The 20,395-nt window shown below is 41.4% G+C and overlaps 1 protein-coding gene across 1 annotated transcript; it reads left to right on the forward strand.

Moving 5' to 3' along the window:
- The first annotated feature begins 1,600 nt into the window (after nt 1-1,600).
- LOC121578633 (proton channel OTOP1-like) lies at nt 1,601-7,643 on the forward strand. Its single transcript, XM_041893001.1, has 6 exons — nt 1,601-2,391; nt 2,884-3,020; nt 3,803-3,861; nt 4,113-4,243; nt 5,447-6,351; nt 6,636-7,643. The coding sequence occupies exons 1-6, from the start codon at nt 2,010-2,012 to the stop codon at nt 6,804-6,806; spliced, it is 1,785 nt and encodes a 594-aa protein (XP_041748935.1). The 5' UTR covers nt 1,601-2,009; the 3' UTR covers nt 6,807-7,643.
- Nucleotides 7,644-20,395: the final 12,752 nt, after the last annotated feature.

Genomic DNA, 20,395 nt, shown 5'->3' on the forward strand with positions numbered 1-20,395 from the left:
GAGATGAGGTAGTCATTCAAAAATCATGTTAAACACTATTATTGCTTGTTATGTGACTTGTTAAGCACATTTTTACTCCTGAACGTATTTAGGCTTGCCATAGCACAGGGGTTGAATACTTATTTACTCAAGACATTTCAGCTTTTCATTTTTAATTCATTAGTAAAAATTTCTAAAACATAATTCTACTTTGACATTATGGGGTATTGTGTGTAGGCCAGTAACAGAACATCTCAATTTAATCCATTTCAAATTCAGGCTGTAAAACAACAAAATGTGGATAAAGATAAGGGGTCTGAATACTTTCCAAATGCACTGTAGATTTAGAAGGCTAATGTTAAGTAGCTAACGTTGCCCATGAAAGGAAGTTAGTCTAGCCAGCAAGCATTTTAGTCAGGTAGCCTAGGACAACAAAAAATAAAAGGGTGTATAGTATGACAGTCATAGACCATTTCATCAACATGAGAGAGAGGAGGGTGGCATTGGAGTTTCTCTACGAGTAGGGTGAGTCAACATGTTTTTTCTACTTGCATGAACCTATGGCACGCACACACACACAGAGAAGTCAGAACCATGGACAGCCATATATTTAGCTTACATTGATTGGACTCAATTGTTTTTGGAATCTTTTAGATGTCACTGTATTAGTCTAAGAATAGGTGATTTGATGATGTTGAAATATTGAAGTTGAAATGGTGCTGGAATAGTGGAGGCAGCTCCTGTTTTCTTTGCGACTTCCGGTAACTCTCTATGGTTCTAAATCAATAGTTGTTTAGTAGTCCGAAACATTAACTTGCTTGACCATGTTGTAGGTTATGTAACTGTTTGTCACATACAATATGCGTTGTGGACTTCACCAGAAAGAGGTTGCTTTCCGGTTTTGTGATGAAACAAAGGTGTGGTTGAATTTATTCTGCCACTGTGTCTTCTTATTGTCTCAGCCTTATGCCTATATATCATGGTTGCAAGACATATGAACTAACAGGTTATAGAGCAAACAATGCAATTTATTTTTATGGCTCAGCTTCTCCAGTGATTTTACCCACACTGCTACTGTTGATTTGAGGTCCCAGGCAGAGAAACCTGGTTGCAGTCTCTGTTCAGCTATTTCATTCCACTCCTTGTACTCCATATAATTTGCCAAATACATGGGAAATTACCAGGAATAACTTTGGGTAAATGACAGGAGTGGCAAGGAAGAGGGTTCTAGGTTGAACGTGGACGTGCATCGCACTTTGAAACCCACGTCCACCGTGACATATAGCACCGCCCACAGGGCAAAATGCTGTGAAAAGAGTGGTCCCATAATAAAAGGGAAGGTGCCTCTCGCTTTCGGTAGCCTGATTGCTTCCAGACTGAGGAGAAATCCGCACACAATCCAACCACCTCCAGAGGTGGTCAGTCAGATCTGAACACAATCAGACCACAATGCGACTTTTGTGCGTCTAGGACGTGTCTTTTCTATGAAATCTTCGAATTCTGATAGCAGAAGTCGCATGTAGACACGACCAGTGCTAGTTGGCAACGGCCATAGAAACCAGGAGCCGTGGAAGAAAAACCTTTTTGGGGATTAAGCTATTCCATGATCAAGTAGATTATGTGTATGATTGGCACTTTTAGTTCACCAATTTAGCAACAAAAAAAACGTATGGCGGGTCGAACTGGACAACGGATGTGGGTCACCGATGGCTGGAATTCAATCTATTCATCTTAATTCACCCAGCAACGGGTATATAAGGCGATATAAAGTAATTTCAGCTAAATGGTCCAGGGTGACAAGAATACGTAAAACACACCATGTTAGTAAAGATGGACACTGAATGAAAGCATGAGAAACAATTGACACCGTCTTTGGACTGAATCAACTTGCAGTTGGCAAAGTTTGTATCCATTTGCGTCCCCACCTTATCGCAACAGGTTTAGCACTTTGCTTTCCACAAATGTACTTATAGCACACCGTGTTGACATTGAGCTTCCTTTCGGACTCGAATGATACAGATTTCGGCGCGATGGCTGAGCACGACGGTGGCCTTGATAGTATGTCTTTAAATAAGTTAGACTGTCACAGTTCCTCCACCTTGTCCTCCAGCTCAGAGCAAGAAAATGAAATATTCACCAAGTTGAAAGTCAGTTTGACTGACGACTATCCGCGGAAGAATGCGGAGATTCTGAGCGGCCAGTACGGGACTAATTTACTTTTGATCGGCGTGTCCTTGATGCTGGCTATTGGGAACAATGGCGCATCCGTGAAGGAAGAGTACCTGCTGTCGTTTATCACGACCCTCATACTCGTCCAGCTGCTATGGATGATGTGGTACATCGTGAGGAGAGGCATGCAGAGTAACCTACAGGCAGAAAAGGATGTGCATGCTACTACCTCTTGGATAAAAGGTGCAGATGACGCACGGGCATATTTGGAAGATTAGGCTTTCCCATGCGTAAAATGGTGTTGTGAATGTATATCTCGAGGACGTTATCAATCCATAATAAGAATAATATGGTATTAAATGATATTCAATTTTTTGTATAGTTAAATGCTTCTCAAGTAGCTGATGTGGATTTTCCAAATCTATTTGTTTTGGTTTATGGGGGGGAAACAAGCAAACATTTAATTAATAATAATAATAATAATAATAATAATAATAAATAATAATATAATAATATACCATTTAGCAGACGCTTTTATCCAAAGGGACTTACAGTCATGTGCGCATATATTTTTACATATGGGTGGTCCCGGGGATCGAACCCACTACCCTGGCGTTACAAGCGCCATGCTCTACCATGCTCTACCAATTGACATCAAAAGCAATTAAAGGCTACTTTTTCATACTTTTTCGTTTCAATGCAGCCCCATAACAACGAATGTTTCATTGACTCTAGGTGGGTTAACTCTTCTTGCGCTCCTCTCGTTGATCATGGATGCCTTCCGTATTGGGTATTTTGTGGGCTATCGATCATGCCTGTCGGCTGTTGAAGTGGTATACCCCATCATCCACGCAACTCACACAATAGCACAGGTAAGACACAACCCCCATTCTATGTTGATTTGATAACGCTTTTCATTAGAGGATGGCCTATACTTACAAGGATTTATAAAGTGGTTTGTAATTTATAAATGTATTATTCCATTTATAGATGATTTATAAAGCTGTAATAAACAGTTATAACACATAGATGGAAATTGTGTTATTTTGGTGCTTGCTTAATAATATGCTTATATATGAATGTACTGTTATTGATTATTATTGACAGTGCAGCCATAACTTCAGTATTTGGCAAGCAGCTAAATGACAAGCACACAGTTTAAACCAATGTATTATTAGAGCCTACAATTACAATGTACATAGGCTAACTATTTATTTTAGACTTATAATGTAATAATTAACAACTTACTAACCATGTATAAACCCCTTTTATAAATTATCTTAAATATGTTAACCTTATAGGTAAGCTGGCTGCTCTGTTCAGAAGTTATTCAATAAAGGTATCGAAATACAACTTAAGCAGGTAATGTAGAGAGCTTTATCTTAAGTGGAATAATGTACACTTTGTTTCTCAGGCAAGAAAGAGAGTTGTCTGTACAACATAATCCTGTCATTGTCCATGTTATTGGAGTAAAACGTAGCACAGGCAGAGGTAATCCTTCAGTTGAGAGGTCACTTGATATGTTCTCAAATTCTGGTGATTCATTTTCACAGTCCAAATGATAGCCTTTGCCAGAAAAGTTTTTTTAGACTGATATAGTGAGTGTCTTGTCAGTGCTAGTTTGGTACAACTTTTATTTTGAGTTTTGTTTTAGGTGCATTTCCTTTGGTTTCACATCAAAGACGTCATCAAGTCCTTTGAGACCTTTGAAAGGTATTGTGAAATATAATAAACCAGTATTATGAGATTGTCACAAGCCATGCAAGCCTCTCAGGCCTATGGTATGTTTAGGTTATCCTCATGTACATTTTTCATTGGTGGAATTTAATAAAACAGTTGAGTGTATTTATCCTGTTATAACCATTGTACTCACAAAGTTGAATCTACAGCCTGTAATTTATCTAACCAGCAATTACTATTGTGACAATACATTTCTATTTTGATTCATGGATGTTTCCCATCAGGTTTGGCGTCATCCATGCAGTCTTCACCAACCTGCTGCTGTGGTGCAGCGGTGTGATGTCTGAGGCCAATCACTTCCTTAACCACCACAATACAAGGCTCAATGCCCTGGGCTTTGTAAACCTCACCATAGGTAAGGGGACCAGGGCTGAATGGCTGCTTGAAAAAAGGACAATAGTTCACTTGAGAAGCTCACTTCATTGGATGAAAGACAGGGGTGGAGGTGGGGTTGGAGGGGAGGGAAAGGGGAATGGATTATGCAGTCCGGCAGGTCTTGTTTGTATCGAACGCCTCTCTCTTAGGTTTCACGAGACACGCACGGTCGCTGGCCCCCAACACCCGCCCCCCAGCTCGAGTGACCTCAGACACCATTGTCCCAGGCCGGGCTGCTCCCAAGGGCTTTGCAATTACAGTGACTGATACATCTTAAGCCAGGGCTGCTCCATCGGGCCCCCTCAAATCCATCCGATTGTGAGGCTGACTGTGTTCCGTTTTTAATTAAAGGGAGCAACACCGTAGTGCTACTTTTTGAGGAGGGGTAGGGGTAGTGGTGCTACAGGGTTGAGTTAAGAAGCTGTCTTTAGAGGGCAGCATTAGGAAATGGTAGGGCTTCAACAAGTACAAGGAAATTGTGCTGAATTGTGTATTTTGGTGTTGAGAAAGTTGATTGATACACTTCATCCAGCAATCTGATATTGTCATCACACATGTGAAGAGCAGTTTGTGGTGAAATTGATCACACCACCCACTGCTACATTAAGATTTTCAAAGCTGAAATGAATAGGACATTGCGCTGTGAAGCCCAAACAGCACTACGTCAGTTCATTTGGTAAATGCCTGGACTCTAAATTCCCTTCCTACCACCCTCTAAAGTGTATTGTTGCAAAGGATTGATTCATTCTGTTATATTCAGTGCATTCAGAAAGTATTCAGACCCCTTCACTTTTTCCACATTTTGTTACGTTACAGCCTTATTCTAAAATGGTTAGAATTATTTTTTGTCATAATGGGGTGATGTGGGGGGAAAAAACTATTTAATCAATTTTCAAGTAAGGCTGTAATGTAACAAAATGTGGAAAAGGTGAAGAGGTCTGAATACTTTCTGAATGCACTGTAAGACCCAGAGAAAACAACTGGCCTCATGCAAAAAGCATTGAAATAAACATTATAGCCATACATATTCTTTTAAATATTTTAACAACTTGAGCGTTTATAACCTCTGTGTAGTCTACTTGTATACACAAATTGGAGGTATCTGTTTTGTAAAGAACATAAAGTGGGATCGCACAGGGCTTGAAATTGACACGATATTGTGTTTTTTTAATGTGTGTTTCAGTGGAGCCTCAATGTAATTGCACTATCAGTGGCTGCTCCATGTTCGCTGACGGCCTCTACTACCTTTATCCCTTCAACATTGAGTACCACATCTTTGTCTCTGTAATGCTCTTCGTCATGTGGAAGAACATAGGGCGCACCATTGACCTCCAGTACAACCGGAAAAGGCTGGCTACCAGGACCCAGTGGCTGGTGGTCGGCCCCATCTTGGGTCTCACCGCCCTGGCCAGCACCATCGGCGTGCTGGTGGTCTACATCATCCATGTGGAAGATGCCCTGGACATCCGTGAGTCGACCATCGCAATGTTTTACTACTACGGCATCGTCATGCTGGTGTTCATGTGCTCGGCCGGGATCACGGGTCTGCTCATCTACCGTGCCGACCCCATGCCCATGGACACCACCAAGAACCCCTCGCGGAAGCTGGACACAGAGCTCCTGTTCGGTTCGTCGGTGGGCTCCTGGCTCATGTCCTGGTGCAGCGTGGTGGCCGTGTCAGCCTCACGCAGCAGCCCGAGCTACCGCTGGACCAACCTGATGTACTCGCTGCTCAGCATCCTGGAGAAATACATCCAGAACCTGTTCATCATTGAGTCCCTCTACCGCCAGCGGGAGGACGGTGAGAGGGAGGACGCTGAGGTGGGGGGGCCTGCGCCGGAGATATTCTCTGTGACCTCCTCCTTGGCTCCGACCTACAATGGCATCATCAACCAGGCGTACGAGAACCCGGACAAGGGCTGCGTCACGCTGGAGAACGAGCAGAAGGAGAATGGACAGGGGACTGGGTGCCCACAGAAACATTTGGAAGTGCCCCTGCAGGTGGAGAACAACGTGGAGGTGAACCCGAGCAAGAAGAGGCAGATCCTGAAGAACATCGCCGTCTTCCTCTTCATGTGCAACATCTCAGTAAGCTTCCTGTTCTTTACTTATAATTTATTATGATTAATTTATTGATAAGTCAGTATTTATGTTATTGTCATAGGGCATAGCTAGCTCTCAAGCACACATACTGTATGATTCTACCCCATTTCCTACCCTACTAGCTACCTTTACTATCTACCTTTCATTCAATATCCCAGTAGGGAAATGTATTGCGCCGCTAGGAGTTTATGAAATACAACACGCATTTACCATACAAAAAAAACAATACCAAGTTAAGTTTAACCTTATTTGGTGTCTCCTTACTGCAGCTCTGGATACTCCCTGCCTTCGGCTGCAGACCGCAGTATGACAACGGCCTGGAGGAGGAGACGTTCGGCTTCACCATATGGACCACAGTTCTCAATTTTGCCATGCCCATTAACCTCTTCTACCGCATGCACTCTGTGGCCTCCCTCTTCGAAGTGTTCCAAAGAGTATGACAAGACGAAGAGGCACCGACGAGACAACATAACATGCACAAGAACACTTGTCACCAAGGGCTCCATATAGGCAATTAATAGCAATACAGGTCAACCTTTCAGGAGGTGCTCTTGTCATGTACTTTGACTTCCAAATAAGCATGGAAACACATTTGTCAGTTTAGGGGGCTTATACTAGATAGATGTCCCTTGTAGCAATGCATCTTTTGAAGCATTTTATAGCACCTGGTCGAAACAACAAATGACATTGATATGAGACCCTGGGTTCAAACAGTATTCGAAATCTTTCAAATACTTGAGCTGTGCATGATTGAGCTGGCAGGGTACAATGTAACCAATGGATTAGCCCGAAATGTGCCAGAACTGGCACCTCCAAAGTATTTGAAAGATTTCAAATAGTATTTATACCCAGGTCTGATATTGCTTTGTTGTGTGTTACTGCACTAAAAAGTTAAAATTACATTTGAATTTAGGTCTATCATAAGTGTTTGGGTTTGTCTTTGATTTTCATCCAAGTGTCGCTGAAGTCCAGTGTTATTCAACGCATATGTAAATAGTTAAAAGTTTTGACTCGTCTCTGATCTAGTACAGATGTAAGCCAAGCTATGTATGAATGCATTATGAGGGAGTAACATGATGATACCATGCAAACTTTAGAAAGTAGATAGTGCAGTGAAACAACTTAAATTGAACTGCCATGCCACATTCATTTTTCAAATCCACCACCGTGTTCGCAGCATTATGCTACTCCAACATCATAAAGAAGCCAAAGCAGCTCTCGCTTTGGTTATTTAATGTCACACCCTGATCTGTTTCACCTATCTTTGTGCTTGTCTCCACCCCCCTCCAGGTGTCGCCCATCTTCCCCATTATCCCCAGGGTATTTAACCTGTGTTCTCTGTTTGTCTGTTGCCAGTTCGTCTTGTCTCGTGAAGCCTACCAGCGGTTTTTCCCGTACTCCTGTTTTTCTCTAGTTCCTGTTTTCTAGTTTTGACCATTCTGCCTGCCCTGACCCTGAGCCTGCCTGCCGTTTTGTACCTTTTGGATGCTCTTCTGCAAACGTCCATTGGACTGTAGTTCTCAGAATGTCTCGCAAACATCCATTGGACTGTTGGCAATACTTTCCTTTTAGATTTTATACTAATGTACCTCAAAAATACAGACGTGTTTTCATAAAACATATTTAACAATTTCAATTAGGGAACAATATTTGATCCATATTAAGCCTAGCCTGGTGGAAACAGCCTTTGCTGCGTTCACCATTTTATTTCACCATTTTATTTCACATTATGTAACCCTTTTGGATTTTAAAGGGGCAATCTGCAGTTCAGACAACAACAAAGCAGACACGCCACCACTGTTTTGGTAAACAGCTGAAGGATGGGGCTGTTGTTATGTTATTGAAAAGGGAAACAATACAATATTTACACAGATGTGCAGTATATACAGTATTGACTGACATTCATTTTCCAAAAAGCAAATATGTTGGTTCAAACAAACAATTCTGAAACTGAACCATTTATCTTGATTGATGTCGTTTTGAAAAGTGAGCATTGAAAATAATCTTATTCTGTAAAGTTGTTGATTGATGAATTACTCAAATGTAGCCCTACAGTATAGTTGCATTTAGAACAACATATTGAGGCTGTGGTGGACTATCAAAAAACGGAGTTCTACATTGATGGTAACTACTTTACATTGTTCTCAGTTGTATGTGCCAATCTGTGGACAATGCTTATTGGCAAACCTGCACCAATACTACATCCTCTGTGTACATACAGTGAGGGAAAAAAGTATTTGATCCCCTGCTGATTTTGTACGTTTGCCCACTGACAAAGAAATGATCAGTCTATAATTTTAATGGTAGGTTTATTTGAACAGTGAGAAACAGAATAACAACAAAAACATCCAGAAAAACGCATGTCAAAAATGTTATAAATTGATTTGCTTTTATTGAGGGAAATAAGTATTTGACCCCCTCTCAATCAGAAAGATTTCTGGCTCCCAGGTGTCTTTTATACAGGTAACGAGCTGAGATTAGGAGCACACTCTTAAAGGGAGTGCTCCTAATCTCAGTTTGTTACCTGTAAAAACGACACCTGTCCACAGAAGCAATCAATCAATCAGATTCCAAACTCTCCACCATGGCCAAGACGAAAGAGCTCTCCAAGGATGTCAGGGACAAGATTGTAGACCTACACAAGGCTGGAATGGGCTACAAGACCATCGCCAAGCAGCTTGGTGAGAAGGTGACAACAGTTGGTGCGATTATTCGCAAATGGAAGAAACACAAAAGAACTGTCAATCTCCCTCGGCCTGGGGCTCCATGCAAGATCTCACCTCGTGGAGTTGCAATGATCATGAGAACAGTGAGGAATCAGCCCAGAACTACACGGGAGGATATTGTCAATGATCTCAAGGCAGCTGGGACCATAGTCACCAAGAAAACAATTGGTAACACACTACGCCGTGAAGGACTGAAATCCTGCAGCGCCCGCAAGGTCCCCCTGCTCAAGAAAGCACATATACAGGGCCGTCTAAAGTTTGCCAATGAACATCTGAATGATTCAGAGGAGAAATGGGTAAAAGTGTTGTGGTCAGATGAGACCAAAATCGAGCTCTTTGGCATCAACTCAACTCGCCGTGTTTGGAGGAGGAGGAATGCTGCCTATGACCCCAAGAACACCATCCCCACCGTCAAACATGGAGGTGGAAACATTATGCTTTGGGGGTGTTTTTCTGCTAAGGGGACAGGACAACTTCACTGCATCAAAGGGACGATGGACGGGGCCATGTACCATCAAATCTTGGGTGAGAACCTCCTTCCCTCAACCAGGGCATTGAAAATGGGTTGTGGATGGGTATTCCAGCATGACAATGACCCAAAACACACGGCCAAGGCAACAATGGAGTGGCTCAAGAAGCAGCACATTAAGGTCCTGGAGTGGCCTAGCCAGTCTCCAGACCTTAATCCCATAGAAAATCTGTGGAGGGAGCTGAAGGTTTGAGTTGCCAAACGTCAGCCTCGAAACTTTAATGACTTGGAGAAGATCTGCAAAGAGGAGTGGGACAAAATCCCTCCTGAGATGTGTGCAAACCTGGTGGCCAACTACAAGAAACGTCTGACCTCTGTGATTGCCAACAAGGGTTCTGCCACCAAGTACTAAGTCATGTTTTGCAGAGGGGTCAAATACTTATTTCCCTCATTAAAATGCCAATCAATTTATAACATTTTTGACATGCATTTTTCTGGATTTTGTTGTTGTTATTCTGTCTCTCACTGTTCAAATAAACCTACCATTAAAATGATAGACTGATCATGTCTTTGTCAGTGGGCAAACGTACAAAATCAGCAGGGGATCAAATACTTTTTTCCCTCACTGTATCTGACGGTACTGGATTAAAGCAACTGTGATAAAAATTGTGACAATATGACAAATATTTTAAGTTAAATTATATGCATACTGTAGGTCAGGGGTCCATCATTTCTTATTCAGCCATGGGACTATTGTTTTTATTGAGCAGATGGTCAGGGGGTCAGAACGAAATTATACAGTGCCTTCAGAAAATATTCACACAGCTTGACTTTTTCCACATTTTGTTGTGTTACAGCCTGAATTTAAAACAATGTCAAGTGGGATTATGTTTTTTGAAATCGTTACAAAAAAATATATATATATATATATATATATACAGTGGGGAAAAAAAGTATTTAGTCAGCCACCAATTGTGCAAGTTCTCCCACTTAAAAAGATGATATTCATCATAGGTACACGTCAACTACGACAGACAAAATGAGAAAAAAAAAATCCAGAAAATCACATTGTAGGATATTTAATGAATTTATTTGCAAATTATGGTGGAAAATAAGTATTTGGTCAATAACAAAAGTTTCTCAATACTTTGTTATATACCCTTTCTTGGCAATGACACAGGTCAAACGTTTTCTGTAAGTCTTCACAAGGTTTTCACACACTGTTGCTGGTATTTTGGCCCATTCCTCCATGCAGATCTCCTCTAGAGCAGTGATGTTTTGGGGCTGTCGCTGGGGAACACGGACTTTCAACTCCCTCCAAAGATTTTCTATGGGGTTGAGATCTGGAGACTGGCTAGGCCACTCCAGGACCTTGGAAATGCTTCTTACGAAGCCACTCCTTCGTTGCCCGGGCGGTGTGTTTGGGATCATTGTCATGCTGAAAGACCCAGCCACGTTTCATCTTCAATGCCCTTGCTGATGGAAGGAGGTTTTCACTCAAAATCTCACGATACATGGCCCCATTAATTATTTCCTTTACACTGATCAGTCGTCCTGGTCCCTTTGCAGAAAAACAGCCCGAAAGCATGATGTTTCCACCCCCATGCTTCACAGTAGGTATGGTGTTCTTTGGATGCAACTCAGCATTCTTTGTCCTCCAAACACGACGAGTTGAGTTTTTACCAAAAAGTTATATTTTGGTTTCATCTGACCATATGACATTCTCCCAATCCTCTTCTGGATCATCCAAATGCACTCTAGCAAACTTCAGACGGGCCTGGACATGTACTGGCTTAAGCAGGGGGACACGTCTGGCACTGCAGGATTTAAGTCCCTGGCGGTGTAGTGTGTTACTGATGGTAGGCTTTGTTACTTTGGTCCCAGCTCTCTGCAGGTCATTCACTAGGTCCCCCCGTGTGGTTCTGGGATTTATGCTCACCGTTCTTGTGATCATTTTTACCCCACGGGGTGAGATCTTGCGTGGAGCCCCAGATCGAGGGAGATTATCAGTGGTCTTGTATGTCTTCCATTTCCTAATAATTGCTCCCACAGTTGATTTCTTCAAACCAAGCTGCTTACCTATTGCAGATTCAGTCTTCCCAGCCTGGTGCAGGTCTACAATTTTGTTTCTGGTCTTGGCCATAGTGGAGTTTGGAGTGTGACTGTTTGATGTTGTGGACAGGTGTCTTTTATACTGATAACAAGTTCAAACAGGTGCCATTAATACAGGTAACGAGTGGAGGACATAGGAGCCTCTTAAACAAGAAGTTACAGGTCTGTGAGAGCCAGAAATCTTGCTTGTTTGTAGGTGACCAAATACTTATTTTCCACCATAATTTGCAAATAAATTCATTAAAAATCCTACAATGTGATTTTCTGGAGAAAAAAATTCTCAATTTGTCTGTCATAGTTGACGTGTACATATGATGAAAATTACAGGCCTCTCTCATCTTTTTAAGTGGGAGAAGTTGCACAATTGGTGGCTGACTAAATACTTTTTTTCCCCACTGTGTATATCAGAAATGTCCTTGAGTCAATAAGTATTCAACTCCTTTGTTATGGCAAGCCTAAATAAGTTCAGGAGTAAAGACGTGCTTAACAAGTCACATAACAAGTTGCATGGACTCTGTGTGCAATAATAGTGTTTAACATGATTTTTGAATGACTACCTCGTCTCTGTACCCCACACATACAATCATCTGTAAGGTCCCTCATTTGAGCAATGAATTTCAAACACAAGTTCAACCACAAAGACCATGGAGGGTTTTCTAATGCCTTGCGAAGAAGGACACCTATTGGTAGATGGGTAAAAATAAAAAAGCAGATATTGAATATCTGTTTGAGCATGGTGAAGTTATTAATTACACTTTGGATGGTGTATCAATACACCCAGTCACTACAAAGATGCAGGAGTCCTTCCTAACTCAGTTGCCGTAGAGGAAGGATTTCACCATGAGGCCAATGGTGACTTTAAAACAGTTACAGAGTTTAATGGCAGTGATAGAAGAAAACTGATGATAGATCAACAAAATTGTAGTTACTCCACAATACTAACCTGATTGATAGAGTGAAAAGAAGGAAACCTATACAGAGTAAAAATATTCCAAAACATGCATCCTGTTTGCAACAAGGCACTAAAGTAATGCTGGATTTTTTTGGGGGGCAAGTCAATTAACTTTTTGTCCTGAATGTTTGGGGCAAATCCAATACACCACATTACTGAGTACCTCTCTACCATACTTTCAAGCATAGTGGTGGCTGCGTCATGTTATGGGTATGCCTGTAATCGTTAAGGACTGGGGAGTTTTTCAGGATACATTCTGAAAAATCCTACAGGAAAACATGGTTCAGTCTGCTTTCCACCAGACACTGGGAGATAAATTCACATTTCAGCAGGACAATAACCTAAAACACAAAGAGAAATACACTGAGGTTGCTTACCAAGATGACATTGAATGTTCCTGAGTGGCATAGTTACAGTTTTGACTTACACTACCAGAAAAAAATTGGGCACACCTACTCATTCAAGGATTTTCCTTTATTTTTACAATTTTTTACATTGTAGAATAATAGTGAAGACATCAAAACTAAATAACACATATGGAATCATGTAGTAACCAAAAAAGTGTTAAACAAATCAAAATATACTTTATATTTGAGATTCTTCAAATAGCCAACCTTTGCCTTAATCTTGGCGTTCTCTCAACCAGCTTCATGAGGTAGTCACCTGGAATGCATTTCAATTAACAGGTGTGCCTTCTTAAAACTTAATTTATGGAATTTCTTTCCTTAATGCTTTTCAGCAAATCAGTTGTGTTGTGACACGGTAGGGGGGTATACAGAAGATAGCCCTATTTGGTAAAAGACTAAGTCCATATTATGGCAAGAACGGCTCAAATAAGCAAAGAGAAACGACAGTCGATCATTGCTTTAAGACATGAAGGTCAGTCAGCCCGCGACGCAGTTAGCCATTGTGGCTGGGACCGCAGATTGTCCTAGGTTTGTGGCTGTCTAGATCCCTGCTGTTTGTTGTTTTTAATCTTCCCTGTGACTTGCCCTGTCTGGAAATGCAAGGAGTAACAGCGTAACCAACTTTGTTAGCTACAATGACAAAGACAAAAGCCGACATGAGTGCCGTTGTCGAGGACAGTGGTGTCTCTCTATCACACGTGAAGGATCTTTAAAAAAAAAAGTTCAACAAGCAGTTGTTACAACAACAAGAAATAGCTTCAAGTACTTTGTCCAAATACTGGTGGATTCGACTAATAAAATAATGGATGACCTGACCAGAGAGGTCCAGGACCTAAAGAAAAGTTTGCAGTTCTCCCAGGGTCAGCTCGATGAGTTGAAACAGGAGAATGGCAAGATTACAGTAATCTGTAAGTTATTGAGAGAGGACATAAGTTCTGTGTGTGAATCCATGATAACAATGACGGATAAATCCGACTATCTCGAGTGAAAATCAAGGCGTAACAACATGGTTGTGGAGGGAATTGCAGAATCTCCACGAGACCTGGGCGGTAAATGATCTCTGAGAAATTGAAGATGGACGACAGGAAGATTGAGGTGGAGTGCGCCCACAGGACTGGAAAACTCACCACCGGCCTAGGTGACAGGCCCAGGCCAATAGTGGTCATGTTCCTGAGGTTCAAGGACAAGGTAGCTGTTCTGGAAAGAGCCAAGAACTTGAGAGGAACGTATATCTTTCTCAACAAGGACTGTCCTGAAGCTGTGTGCCAGAAGAGGAAAGAATGTATCCCAGCCATGAACGCTGCCAAAGTGCGTGGGGACATTGCTTACATCAATTCAAATCAAATGGTATTTGTCACATTTATTTATTTATTTTTATTTTATTTTATTTTACCTTTATTTAACTAGGCAAGTCAGTTAAGAACAAATTCTTATTTACAATGACGGCCTACACCGGCCAAACCCGGACGACGCTGGGCCAATTGTGTGCCGCCCTATGGGACTCCCAATCACGGCCGGTTGTGATACAGCCTGGAATCGAACCAGGGGGTCTGTAGTGACGCCTCAAGCACTGAGATGCAGTGCCTTAGACCGCTGCGGTCTAAGGCACTGTTGCGCCTTACACAACAGGTGTAGACCTTACAGTGAAATGCTTACTTACAAGCCCTTAACCAAAAATGCAGTTTTAAGAAAGAATACCAAAAAAAATCACACAAAATGAAATATAAAATAATACGAAATAAAAGTAACAAATAATTGAAGAGCAGCAGTAAAAATAACAATAGCGAGGCTATATACAGGGGGTACCGGTACCAAGTCAATGTGCAGTGGCACCGGTTAGTCGAGGTAATATGTACATGTAGGTAGAGTTACTAAAGTGACTATGCATAGACAATAAACAGAGAGTAGCAGCAGTGTAAAAGGGGGGGCAATGCAAATAGTCTGGGTAGCCATTTGATTAGATGTTCAGGAGTCTTATGGCTTAGGGGTAGAAGCTGTTTAGAAGCCTCTTGGACCTAAACTTGGCACTCCGGTACCGCTTGCCGTGCGGTAGCAGAGAGAACATTCTATGACTAGGGTGGCTGGAGTCTTTGACAATTTTCAGGGCCTTCACTACAGCCCCGTCGATGAGAATGGGGGCGTGCTCGGTCCTCTTCTTTTTCCTGTAGTCCACAATCATCTCCTTTGTCTTGATCATGTTGAGGGAGAGGTTGTTGTCCTGGCACCACACGGCCAGGTCTCTGACCTCCTCCCTATAGGTTGTCTCGTCGTTGTCGGTGATCAGGCCTACCACTGTTGTGTCATCGGCAAACTTAATGATGGTGTTGGAGTCATGCCTGGCCATGCAGTCATGAGTGAACAGGGAGTATAGGGAGGGGGGGGGGGCACGCACCCCTGAGAGGCCCCTGTGTTGAGGATCAACGTGGAGGATGTGTTGTTACCTACCCTTACCACCTGGGGGCGGCCGTCAGGAAGTCCAGGATCCAGTTGCAGAGGGAGGTGTTTAGTCCCAGGGTCCTTAGCTTAGTGCTTACATCCGCTATGACAGGCTCATTGTCCACCCTCCCTCCCAGAAGCCTGGAAGGGATGATAGAGCCTATGGGTTCGTAGCTTCAACCCCGCAGCAAACACACACACACACACCAATTGATTATTGTACTGCTGAATGTACATTTTTTCTCTTGCTTTGTTTGCTATTTTCAGTATTATGTCTATCTCTGATAAGCTACCCAGGAAAGGGCTGAAATTAGCCCATATTAATATATGTAGCCTTAGAAATAAGTTTAATGAAATCAATAACTTGCTAACATCAGATAACATTCATATATTAGCCATTTCTGAGACTCACTTAGATAATTCATTTGATGAAACAGCAATAGCAATACAAGAATATAACATCTATAGAAGAGACAGAAATGCTTATGGGGGAGGTGTATATATTCAGAGCCATATCCCTGTAATGCTTAGAGAAGATCTTATGTCAAGTGTTATTGAAGTGTTGTGGTTGCAGGTTCACTTGCCACATCTAAAGCCTTTGCTTTTGGGGTGTTGCTATAGGCCACCAAGAGCGAACATTCAGTATCTAAATAATATGTGTGAAATGCTTGATAGTGTATGTGATGTAAACAGAGAGGTCTACTTTCTTGGGTACCTGAATATTGACTGTTTTTCATCAAGCTGTCTGCTCAAGAGGAAGCTTCTTACTGTAACCAGTGCCTGTAAACTGGTTCAGGTTTTTAATCAACCTACCAGGGTGTTTACAAACACTACAGGAACAAGATCATCCACATGTATCGATCACATTTTTACTAATCCTGTAGAACTTTGCTCTAAAGCTGTATCCGTAATCCGGATGCAGTGATCACAATATAGTGGCTATATCCAGGAAAGCCAAAGTTCCAAAAGCTGAGCCTAAAATAATGTATAAGAGATCATACAAAAGATTTAGCTATGACTCATATATGGATGATGTAAAAAATATTTGTTGGTCTGATGTGATTAATAAGGAGCATCCAGACGCTGCACTTGATGAATTCATGAAATTGCTTCTTCCAATTATTGATAAACATGCACCTGTTAGGAAACTGACTGTTAGAACTGTTAAGGCTCCATGGGTTGATGAGGAATTTAAAAACCATATGGTTGAAAGAGATGGGGCAACAGGAGTGGCTAATAAGTCTGGCTGCACATCTGACTGGCTGACATACTGCAAATTGAGAAATTATATGACTAAACTCAACAAACAGAAGAAGAAACTGTATTTTGAAGCCAAGATCAATGATATAAAGAATGAAGGAAAAAAAACTTTGGAGTACTTTAAATGAAAGTATGGGCAGAAAGACAAATTCAACTCCATCTTTCATCGAATCAGATGGCTTATTTATCACAAAACCATTTGATGTTGCCAATTATTTTAATGATTACTTCATTGGCAAGGTGGGCAAACTTAGGCAGGAAATGCCAACAATGAACAGTGAGCTATCCTATTCATGCATAAAAAACAAATAATGAAAGAAAAGCATTGCATATTTGAATTTTTTTAAGTTAGTGTGGGAGAGGTGGAAAAAGTATTGTTATCGATCAATAATGACAAACCTCCTGGCATTGACAATTTAGATGGAAATCTACTGAGGATGGTAGGTGACTATAGCTGTCACGTTCGTTGAAGGACGGGTCAGACCAAGGCTCAGCGTGAAATGCATACATGTTTATTATAAGGATAAACACACGAACAAAAACAACGTAACGTGAAGTCCTCAGGCTAAACACAATGCAAGCCTCTACACGGAACAAGATCCCACAACTAATGATTGCCAACAGGCTGCCTAAGTATGATCCCCAATCAGAGACAACAAGCGACAGCTGTCTCTGATTGGGAATCACACCCGGCCAAACATAGAAATACAACACCTAGAAAGTAAACATAGAAATAACAACATAGATCTCCACACCCTGACTCAACATACTAGAGTCCCATAAGTCAGGGCGTGACAATAGCCACTCCTATCTGTCATATTTTTAATCTGAGCCTAGAGGAAACTCTTTGTCCTCAGGCCTGAGGGAAGCCAAAGTAATTCCACTACCCAAGAATGGTAAAGTGGCCTTTACTTGTTCTAACAGCAGCCCTATAAGCTTGCTGCCAGCTCTTAGCAAACTGTTGGAAAAAAATGTGTTTGACCAAATACAATGCTATTTCTCTGTAAACAAATTAACAACAGACTTTCAGCATGCTTATAGGGAAGGGCACTCAACATGTACTGCACTGACACAATTGACTGATGATTGGTAGAAAGAAATTGATAATAAGAAGATTGTGGGAGCTATACTGTTAGATTTCAGTGCAGTCGTTTATATTTTTTACCATAACCTGTTGTTGAAAAAACTTGTGTTATGGCGTTTCAACCTCTGCCATATCGTGGATTCAGAGCTATCTATCTAATATAACTCAAAGGGTTTTCTTTAATGGAAGCTTCTCTAATGTCAAACATGTAATGTGTGGTGTACCACAGGGCAGCTCTCTAGGCCCTCTACTCTTTTCTATTTTTACCAATGACCTGCCACTGGCATTAAACAAAGCATGTGTGTCTATGTATGCTGATGATTCAACCATATATGCATCAGTAACCACAGCCAATGAAGGCACTGAAACCCTTAACAGAGGTGCAGTCTGTTTTGGAATGGGTGGCCACTAATAAACTGGTCCTGAACATCTCTAAAACTAAGAGCATTGTATTTGGTACAAATCATTCCCTAAGTTCTAGACCTCAGCTGAATCTGGCAATGAATGGTGTGGCTGTTGAACAAGTTGAGGATACTAAATTACTTGGCTTTACCTTAGATTGTAAACTATCATGGTCAAAACATATACATTCAATGGTTGTAAAGATGGGGAGAGGTCTGTCCGTAATAAAGAGATGCTCTGATTTTTTGACACTACACTCCAAAAAGCAAGTTCTGCAGGCTCTAGTTTTGTCTAATCTTGATTAATGTCCAGTCGTGTGGTCCAGTGCTGCAAGGAAAGACCTAGTTAAGCTGCAGCTGGCTCAAAAACAGAGTGGCACGTCTTGCTCTTCATTGTAATCAGAGGGCTGATATAAATACTATGCATGCCAGTCTCTCTTGGCTAAGAGTTGAGGAGAGACTGACTGCATCACTTCTACTTTTTATTAGAAACATTAATGTGATGAAAATCCCAAATTGTTTGCATAGTCAACTTACACACAGCTCTGACACACACACTTACCCCACCAAACATGCCACCAGGGGTCTTTTCACAGTCCCCAAATCCAGAACAAATTCAAGAAAGTGTACAGTATTATATTGAGCCATTATTGCATGGAACTCCGTTCCATCTCATATTGCTCAAATAAACAGCAAACCTGGTTTCAAAAAACAGATAAAGCAACACCTCACGGCACAACACCTCTCCCTTATTTGACCTAGATAGTTTGTGTGTATGTATTGATATGTAGGCTACGTTTGCCTTTAAAAATGTTTTATGTAGTTCTGTCCTTGAGCTGTTCTTGTCTATTAATGTTCTGTATTATGTCATGTTTCATGTTTTGTGTGGACCCCAGGAAGAGTAGCTGCTGCTTTTGCAACAGCTAATGGTTATCCTAATAAAATACCAAATACCAACATTTCAAGAACTTTGAAAGATTCTTCAAATGCAGTCGCAAAAGCCATCAAGCGCTATGATGAAACTGGATCTCATGAGCACCACCACAGGAATGGAAGACCCAGAATGATCTCTGCTACAGAGGATAAGTTCAAAACCCAAAACACACCTCCAGGCTGTGTAAGGGCTATTTGACCAAGAAGGAGAGTGATGGAGTGCTGCATCAGATGACCTGGCCTCCACAATCACCCGACCTCAACCCAATTGAGATGGTTTGGGATGAGTTGGACTGCAGAGTGAAGGAAAAGCAGCCAACAAGTGCTCAGCATATGTGGGAACTCCTTCTAGACTGTTGGAAAAGCATTCCAGGTGAAGCTGGTTGAGAGAATGCCAAGAGTGTGCAAAGCTGTCATCAAGACAAAGGGTGGCTATTTGAAGAATCTCAAATATAAAATATATTTTGATTTGTTTAACACTTTTTTGGTTACTACATGATTCCATGTGTGTTATTTCATATTTTGATGTCTTCACTATTATTCTACAATGTAGAAAATAGTAAAAATAAAGAAAAACCCTTGAATGAGTAGGTGTGTCCAAACTGTTGCGCAAAGCTCTTAGAGTCTTACCCAGAAAGACTCAGAGCTGTAAATGCTGCCAAAGGTGATTCTAACATGTATTGACTCAGAGGTGTGAATACTTATGTAAATGAGATTATACTGTATTTAATTATCAAGGGCTATTTGGGCCATTATCTTCAGTTTAGTTGAAGACATGACTCACAATACATTTACATTTTAGTCATTTAGCAGATGCTCTTATCCAGAGCGACTTACAGTTAGTGAGTGCATACATTTTTCATACTGGCCCCCCGTGGGAACCGAATCCACAAACAGTGAAGACATTGCTCACATAAAAAAACGTTATAGATGTAGGCCCTAAATGCATGGGTCCTATATCCCTCCACTGTTTGTAGGAGCCCCTGGTCTCTCTCGTTCGATAGCGGAAAGTTCATAACTACACTGTGGACCTTCATCGGAGCATAGGCCTATATCATAACTCAATGCTCAAATAGCAGAAATCATCTTCTTTCACCACAAGTGCCTAGAGTTGAAACCATATTTTTGGCAACAAGATGAATCAAATTTATCCAGAAGTCAGCTCACACCCCCAGTCTCAGCCTTGATGCAATAACTCGCCACAATGGCCACGTGGTGGCGACAAATGTTACCGTTCTTGCAGACTATG

The sequence above is a fragment of the Coregonus clupeaformis genome, chromosome 12 (assembly GCF_020615455.1).
Source record: "Coregonus clupeaformis isolate EN_2021a chromosome 12, ASM2061545v1, whole genome shotgun sequence".
Taxonomy (NCBI): Eukaryota; Metazoa; Chordata; class Actinopteri; order Salmoniformes; family Salmonidae; genus Coregonus; species Coregonus clupeaformis.